This window comes from Elephantulus edwardii, unplaced genomic scaffold (genome assembly GCF_000299155.1).
Source record: "Elephantulus edwardii isolate Elephantulus edwardi_28Jun2011 unplaced genomic scaffold, EleEdw1.0 scaffold00021, whole genome shotgun sequence".
NCBI lineage: Eukaryota > Metazoa > Chordata > Mammalia > Macroscelidea > Macroscelididae > Elephantulus > Elephantulus edwardii.
Genome location: NW_006399771.1, coordinates 13353749 through 13362984, shown reverse-complemented (window position 1 = coordinate 13362984; position 9236 = coordinate 13353749). Strand labels below are relative to the sequence as shown.

The 9236-nt window shown below is 34.4% G+C and overlaps 1 protein-coding gene across 1 annotated transcript in view; it reads left to right on the top strand.

Annotated features, from left to right (window-relative positions):
- PTPRQ (protein tyrosine phosphatase, receptor type, Q) overlaps positions 1 to 9236 on the top strand; it is a 415982-nt gene that overhangs the window by 125340 nt on the left and 281406 nt on the right. The window contains exon 17 of the mRNA XM_006882544.1: positions 3085 to 3205. Within this exon, the coding sequence (XP_006882606.1) occupies positions 3085 to 3205 (121 nt within the window). The remainder of the gene's footprint in view (positions 1 to 3084; positions 3206 to 9236) is intronic.

Genomic DNA, 9236 nt, shown 5'->3' with positions numbered 1-9236 from the left:
TTTAATATTCAAAGTCAAGACTTAAATTTTCTTTTCTTCAGATCTTCCATTTTGAGAAATGCTGCTGAGCATGTCTTTTCCTTTTGCTTTTTTTCTCTGGGTTGTTACACATGTCACCATAATCCTTTATTATGTATTTTTTGTCTCCTTTTTAAAATAGCCTGTGTAGTTCTTTTACATCATTATTTCTTCAATATTTTGGTCTACTCTAAAGAGCAAGTTTTAGAATCCTTTCTTATATCTGTTTTGATCTTTTCTTTCTTCCATGTTTTAAAAGACCTTTTACTATCTTCATTTATGATGCTCTTGACATCTTTCCACAATTCTTGGTTTGGCACATTATTGTTTAATGCATCATCAATCTATTCTTTGAATGATATCTACATACTTAGAGTTTTATTTTGGCACTCACAGGCTTGTTTTCATCTTCTTTAAGTTCACGTTGAATTTGCATGTGAGCAAGTCATAGTCTGTTCTGTAGCCTTTGGCCTTATTCTGACTGATGACTTTGAGCTTCTCCACTACGGTTGTTGATTTGTTTTCTGTGAATTCCACTTGCAAGATCCACATTCATAGACACAGTTTATTGTGTTACAAAAACGTATCTCCAATAAGTAGGTTGCTGGTCTTATAATAACAGAAGTTCTGGTGGCCTAGTGGCAAGAAGCTGCACTGTAAGCTCAAAGGCACACAGTTTGAGGCCATCAGCTGCTCTTCGGGAGAAGACTGAGCATTCTCTTCCTGTACAATTAAGTGCCTCTGAAAACCCGCTGGAAGATCAGCTGTGGCTCGATTTCAAATCTATGGTACACAACAACAACAGCAAAGTTGTTGGTCTTATAAGAATCTATCACATAATCTGTGGCATCATTTCTGTCATGAAAGTCATATTTTCTTTGTTTTCGCTGTTTGTTTCCAACTTTTACCTTACAATTACCAGTAATGATCAATGCTTCTTAATTGCGTATTGATCAATTCAGACCTTAGAAATTGGTAAAAAGGAGTTGATATTAGTGGCTTAGGTAGAAATTCTAATGATAGTTCTATTAACTGATATTTTATATTATATAAATACATAAATAATCTCCATCCTTTAATTACCAGCTCTGCACTTCAGAATAGATCGTGAAATGTTCTTTTGACAATGAATGTGATGCTGTTGTTCTTTAATTTGCCATTTCTGGCATGGCAGATCATGATACGTAATGGTAAATACAAGTCCGTTACAGTCCACTAATGTCTATCTACATATAGACCATTTCATTTTTAACAACTTTTTCTAGATTCATAGTTCATACATTCATGTTACAAATATTTATGTATTTTTATAGCTAATTCTTTTTACTTTTGAGTATAGTGTATATTATCTATAATCAGTACTCTTTATGATTTAATTTCTTTTCTTCAACAATAAACACAAATTAGATTTTTTAAAAATAAGAGAGGCAATATTTTATGAATATTGACAAATTCATTCTTAGAGTTAATTCATATCTTGTAAAGCAGACATCTCAAATATATAGATTTTGTGTTTATCAATATTTCACAGCATTTTTATTACAGTATCAGTGAGAAAAACCAAAACGAAAATACTAAATATGGCTGTTATCATTAATCATTACAATTTATTTCAGAAATTTCTTTCTGTAATTTTTTTAAAATTTCTAAATCATGAAAATACATACATGCAACACATGTACACATGCAAATATATCTGAAACAAAAAAAGCTGAATAAATTTAAATGGCATTTCAAATGATTATAATTTTGCTAACTATAGATAATAACCTTATTTAAAGAAAGTACAATAGTTAAAGAACACGGTTAAAGTCTTTTGTTTATGGGGTTAGTACCAGATAGAACTTAACAACAACAATATACATTGCCCAGCCCTTTTTTCTTTTATTTTGGAATTCCATTGGCCCCACTCTGTATAATGGCACTCTTGTTTTGGTTGAGGGTCTGTTTAGATTGTTTCTTTGTTTAAACCTCTTGTTTAGAGTCAGTAAGACCTCCAGGGAATATTTGCATTTAAGGCCAAGCCTTTGTCTCCATTTTGGAAAATGGTACTATAGATAATAACGCTGTTCAAAATATAAATTCTGTTAATCACATAATGAGTTCATTTCCCATCTATAACATTATAAGTAGTAATTTTTATATGTTATAATCTTGTGCAAGCCTGGAAGCAGGAGGGGCATCCACTTCTGAAATGGCTTGCCTCTGGAAACCCTATGAACAATGCTCAGGCCTTTTGTTCATAGGGTCGCTATGAGTCGTCTAGGACTTGACGGCACCTAACAACAATAACAACAACATATTTTTGTGCAGAAATGTATCTTAATATAAAGTAGAAGGTAAGAATATAGTCTAAAAATATTATTTAATTGGTTTATTAGCTTGACTAACTAGTTTATAATAAATTTAATCTTAATAATTTCATTCTAACTAAAATATTTAAATGTTTACACTGTGATCACAGAATTAAAAGTAGATCTTTGACGTTCCATTTTCTATTTATGTGAAATCTGGTGTTTCCTTTATAACGCATTCAATTCTCAAGACATAGTGCATATATTTTATGTTATTTTAGTTTTATAACATTAATAAGTGAACTTGAGTAATGTCTCGTTTGTGAGACTAGTCATATTTACTGCTCTTCCAGGGTTATGTCTATCACTTATCCTCATTGGATATGTAATCCACCCTTCTTTTTATTGTCTGGGGAACTCTTCTGCTGGATATTCTGTTTATTCAAACTTTTCCTTTTATTAGAGGATGGCAAGTTACCATGATGTATTTGAACAGTAGGTGAATCACTGTGACATACCCCTTCACTCTATTTTCTCATGAAATCTTTTTTTCCATTGAATCACAGCAACAGATGTTCTAACACCACCATGCAAAATTTTACTTTCTCATCTCATTTGGAAAGTAAACAATCAGTCTCTTACTCACAGAGAAAGACACTGCTGCGCCTGATTCATTTACCAGAAAGTTTGTGAGGACAATTTTTGTGAACTTCTTTTTTTTTATACTATGTAAATTTAATAAAATGTATTATTCTGTACTGTAATCTTTCAGCTCCTGATTCTCCCCCTCAAAACTTCTCTGTAAAACAGTTGTCTGGTGTCACGGTGAAGTTGTCATGGCAACCACCTCTGGAGCCAAATGGAATTATCCTCTATTACACAGTTTATGTCTGGTAAGAATTTTTTTTTTGGAAATATTTCTGAGAACAAATATTAAACTGTAACTTAATAGGAATGTAGGAAGGGGGTTTTTGAATTTCAAAATGTGATGCTACATTAGGAAACAGATTAATAATATGATAGTTAATACTCTTTTATTCAGAAACAAGTTTATAGAGGTCAAAGCATAAGTAATACACTTTTCGTAATGGAAACAAAAATGCATTACACATAAATATACTGTATTTTTTCTCTTAAAAATAATTGAATTTTGTCATGTTGTATGAATCCAAACATATATAATTTAAGCTATTATAAATTTTCCTCAGTGCACTATCACTATCCTCAAAGGAAGTTTCTAAAATGAGCAGACACTTTAACTAAATAGGATAAAGAGACATTTCTTTAGACTTCTTATCTAAAGCCAGTTTTCCCCTGAAATTTAAGCAGTGTATTTACTCTTTTTCTGATCACTTTTACCCTGAAAATATATTTATGATTCACATGTGAAAAGATGAAATTCTATAATGCATGTCATGTCAGTTAGCAACATGGCTATCTTTTCTTCATGAAGATACAGCAGACACAAATCCTCACTTTGATCTAATGTAAACCCTATTAAAAGGATTTACCAGCTGTAGAATACATCTTTCTGGTGGATTTTAAAGATTTTAACTCATAAAACATATTTTTATGAGACTTTATAAAGTATAAGATACTTCTTACTTTTGACTTTGAAGGACAACATTGAGTGGGAAGCTATAATATTTTGAAGAACTCCATTTTTATCATTTGTGACACCCCTTTCCTTCTGTAAGCCCTTGTTTAGAGATCTTTAGGACAATAGGTCCTGTGTTATTCACTGTGTAACTCAAAATTAACTTACAGTAAACTTATGAATGACATAAATAATGCTAATTGGAACCAAGAGTAAGGAAATCAAAATATGAATTGCATTGGGGAAATCTATTGTCATAGACCTCTCCAGAGTGCTAAAGGGCAATGATGTCAGTATAAAGACTAAGGTGTGCCTAATCCAGGTCATAGTCTTTTCTATTGTTTGCTATTCTTATGAGAGCTGGACAGTGACTAAAGATGACAGAAGAAGAATTCATGACTTTGAACTGTGGTGCTGGAGAAGAATGCTGAATATACCATGGACTGCCAAGAGAACAAATAGAACTTTCCTGGAGAGGGTAAAACCAATTTGGTCCTTGGGGTCAAGCACAGTGGTGGGTTTTGTCTGTTTGTTTTTGGTTTTGGCTTAAACAAACAGATTTAATCTCTTAAAGGATAGGAAACTAGAAGTTCAGATTTGGAGTACCAGCTCCAGGGGAAGGCCCTCTCTCTGTGTCAGTTCTTTTATTATTATTGTTATTATTATTATTCATTCATTCTAGTTTCTTTACAAAATTCAAATACATTGTTTTCCAGGACAGATTCTTGTTTTTGTTTTATTTTAATCATTTTTTAAATTAATTTTAATGAAAATTTACAGAGACTTTGGATTTCCATTCACTCATTGCTGCACTTTTCTCCCTGTCCACCCCTCCCCACCTCCACACTCTTCTCTTTTAAAAGTGAAAGTTCCTTCATTGTTTTGCAATCCCTCCCCCCAGGTCCACTGCACTATGCAGCCTTTGTTCTGGATTCCTGTCATGACAATAATACCTAACCACATATCCCTTTTAAACAGTTTTCTCCCTCATCTGTTTCAATGCAGTATACATTATTTATCCCATATTTCTTAGTTTCCCCCTAACCCCGATGCCAGTCCCATTTTATAATGGTGGCATATGCAGTATTTGTCCCTTTGTGCCTGAGAGATTTAACTCAGCATAATGTCTTCCAGGGTTACCCATTTTGAATAATATTGCATGAGTTCCTTGTTTTTCAATGCAGCGTAGTATTGTATTGTGTGAATATACCATAGCTTCTCTATCCATTAGTTTGTTGAAGGGCACTTAAGTTGTTTCCAACTCCTTGCTATCATGAATAAAGCTGTGATAAACATGGGGGTACATAGGACAGATTCTTTTAATATCCCTCACTTTCCTATGCATCAAATTGTAAGACTCTATGATTAATATCCACCTCTTCCTGACCATCCTCATGCCTCTGCTTCCACCCTCCCCTGCTCCACCTTGGATCCTTGTACTCATTCTACAATAGTGGTTTTATACTATACTTGTCATTGTGGGACTGAGTTAGTTAACTCAGCATAATCCTCTCCAGTCCCTTCCAAGTTAGGTAATAATTTACAAAATCATTGTTTTTGTGTGCTGCATAGCTATTCCATTATGTGTATGTACCATAATTTCTCAATTCATTAATTTGTGGTTGGACATCTGGAATATTTTCATGTTCTTGTAATGGTGAATAACACTACTATAAACATTGAAGTACAAGTCTCCATTTGTGTCTCAGTTCTCATTTCCTCAGGGTATATTCCAAGTAGTGGAATTTCTGTTTAGCTTTTTGAGGAAGTGCCAAACTGCCTTCCAGAAGGTTTTACCATTTTACAATCTCTAACAGTTATTTTTGTTGAATCCTTGGGGTTTTCAGTGTACACTGTCATGTCATCTGCACATAGTGACATTAGAACCATCTTTTTGCTGATCTGGATGCTTTTTATTTCCTTCTCTTGTTGTATTGCCCTAGCAATCACTTCTCATAAAATATTGTATAGAAGTGGTGACAGTGGGCATCCTTGTCTGTTTCCTCTTTGCAGGAAAAAGGATTTTCGTCTTTCTCCATTTAAAATTATGCTGGCTATTGGTTTTGCATATATACTTTTCACTATGTTGAAGAAATTTCCTTCTATTCTAGTTTTCCTGAGTGCCTTTATCAGGAATGTTGCATTTTTGTCAAATTCCTTTTCTGCATCAATTGCTAAGATTATATGATTCTTGTTATTTACTTTGTTAATATAGTAAATTAAATTGATTGTTTTCTTATAGTAAACCATCTTTGCATACATGTTATGAATCCTACTCAGTCATGGTGAATTATTTTTTTTATGTGCTTTTGGTTTCTATGGGCTAGGATTTTGTTAAGGATTTTTGCATCTATGAGTTTGCATTCATAATAGATGTTTGTAGTATTCTTTCCTAGTAATAGCTTTGTCTGGTTTTGGTATTAGGGTTATGTTTGCTTCATAGAATGACTCTGGAAGTGTCCCTTCTTTTTCAATGTTCTGAAATAATTTTAAGTAGAATTGGTGCTAAATCCTCTCTGAATGTTTGATAGAATTCAGCTCTGAAGCCTCCTGGTCCAGGGCTTTTCTTATAGGGAAGTCTTTTCAATTTCTTCTCTTGTGATGGGTCCATTCAAGTATTTCAATATCTGTCTTTGTCAATCTGGGTTGCATTTCAAGGAACTTTATCTTTTAATTTCCTGGCTACTGGTGCCAAGAGTGTTGACTGTGCAGCCAAGCAAAATAAAGCTGTGAACAATCTCAATCTCTTCACCAATGGCAAAATGGCTAAAATAAAACTTGGCCTGGAAATAATCACACAAATGTGAATGGAATAAATGCACCAAATAAGAGAAAATGAGTAGCAGAATGGATAAAAAACAAACAAGCAAATAAACAAAAAAACCACCAAAGCCCATTAATATGTTGCCTACAGGGGAATAATCTAAAAAAGGAAGAGGTAGATAGACTCACAATTAAAGCCTGGAAAAAAAATATACCAAGCAAATGGCAACTTCAAAAAAGCAAGAGGGTTTAGGATTGTTGTACATAGAGTTGATATGAGTTGCAAGAGACTCGATGGCACATAACAACAACAACAACATGGTCCTTGCACTTCATTTGGCAGCTCTATGTGCAGGACTTAACTTAAAATTTCTTGTAGTTTGGTATTGTTTTTCACAGATTCCTTAAGGTCCTTCTTTTCTGCAAAGAATTTAATCTCCCCTTCATATCTGATGGAGAGCTTTGCTGAATTTAGGATCATTAGCTGGAATTGTTATCTTTCAACTTTCTGTACATGACATACCATTGCCTTCTAGTTCTCATGGTTTCTGCTGAGAAATCAGAACTTAATCTAATTGTTTCCCCTCTGTAGTTAACTCTGTTTTTTTTCATGCTACTTTTAGAATTTTATCCTTATCTTTCATTTTGGAGAATGTGACTATATATCTTGGTGTTTTTATATTTAGGTCTAGTTTATGAGACTTTCTCTGTGCTTCTTCAATGTGGATTTTCCATTCTTCAAAATACTTGGGAAGTTTTCTTTTAGGACTTCTTCCACAACCTTCTCAGTGGTTTCCCAGTCACTCCTCTGTTCTGGAATTTCAGTCAGATATATGTTATTCCGTTTGATGTCATCCCACATGATTCTAATGTTTTTTAGTTTTTGGATTTTTTTCTCATTTCCTTTATGTTTCATCTTTGAGTTTTCTTCTACTGTTTCTAGTGAAGCGCTTGTCTTCCAGCTCATTGACTCTCTGTTCCATCTCTTCAGTTCTAACATTTTTGTCCTACCAGCATGTTGGACACTTCTACCAACTTAGTTTCGATATTCTGGATTGCATATTCATTTTTTTTTGTTATTTCCAGTACTGTGTTGGCTGTACCCTCTCAGTCTTGTGATGATTTTTTAAGTTCTTATACCTCTTTGTCTCTTTGGTCAATTTTTTCTATCTTTTTTATTTTCATCTGTAGCTTTTCAAATTTCTCCTCATCTATAAGTTTCTTCTGGACTGTTCTCTCTGAAGTATTTGCTATCTTATTTACTTCCATTATTTCTTCCAACATTTGTATCTTTTCCTATAGCTGATCAAATAACTCTATATCCACATATTTCTTCTGGTTCTCTCTATCTGGGGTATTCATTGGGTCTGTTTTTCCAGAAGGCTAGTTTGTTTTTTCACGATAGCTGATATGGATTGCTGTTTTCTTGACATTATGGGGCTCTTTCCTTAGTAGTTATTAGGCTGTTGTAACTGTAAAATTACACAGGAACAGCAATGTTTTGTGAAGTGCCTATATATTTGTGTTTTCTCCTTGGCCTGAGGCCCACAGAGCCAAAGCCTAACAAAAGTTTGTTTTGTTTTGTTTCTTTTCCCAAAGAACCTTAATGACAGGGAAGAAATGTCATACCCTTCTGGAAGTGACTTCTCACCACCCACAAAGTTCCCAGGTCCTCTCTATTGCTTGAGATTAAGGGGTCCCATGTGGTCATGCTAGACAGCAGGGTTCCCTCCTCCCCCTAAAGTACCTTAATAACAAAAGAGGAAGCCTGCTTTTCCCTTCTAGAAGTAGCTTCTCACCTCTTTTGAGGTGCCCAGGCCCTCCCTGTTGCTTGAGCTTAAGGGGTTCTGTGTGGTTAAGCTATACAGCAGTTTTATCCCCATATAGCTAGTTATTGACTGGAACAGATTCATAGCTGCTGATGAGACGTGCAGTGGCTGCTGATCTGTTGGTTTATTTTTTTTTAATTGTAATTTTAACAAAAGTCTAGAGAAAAGTTGGATTTTTCATTCCTTCATTGTTGCACATTTCCCTCCCTACCTCCCTCAGTTTATGAGCCATGTTGTTCTGCACCATTGGTCATTTGCTCACTATGAGTCATAGTTGACAGGATGACACATAACAATAATAGCAAGGAAACAGTGAGAAAAAAAGATAGTTATTATTCTTCAATTTCTTCCTTCTTTGTATTCTTCATTTCTTGTCTCCCTTTTCCATTTTATCTTTTGTTCCATGATATTGATAGACTACATATATCTTTGAGAAAAAGACATATATAAAACCCCTGCAGTCAAGGAGCTTACATTTAAAAGGATGTTGTTGTTGTTGATGTTGTTGTTGTTATGTGCCCTCCAGTTGCTTGCAACTCATAGCGACCCTATGTACAATAGCCCGAAACCCTGCTCTATCCTCTGCCAATAACATTTCCTCTGACACACCCATCCCGATTACCCCAGTCACTGTATCAGTCCACCTCATAGAGGGTCTTCCCCTTTTGCACTGTCCCTCCAACCTCCCAAGCATGATTTCCTTCTCTAAGGACTGATCCTTCCTTATAACATGTC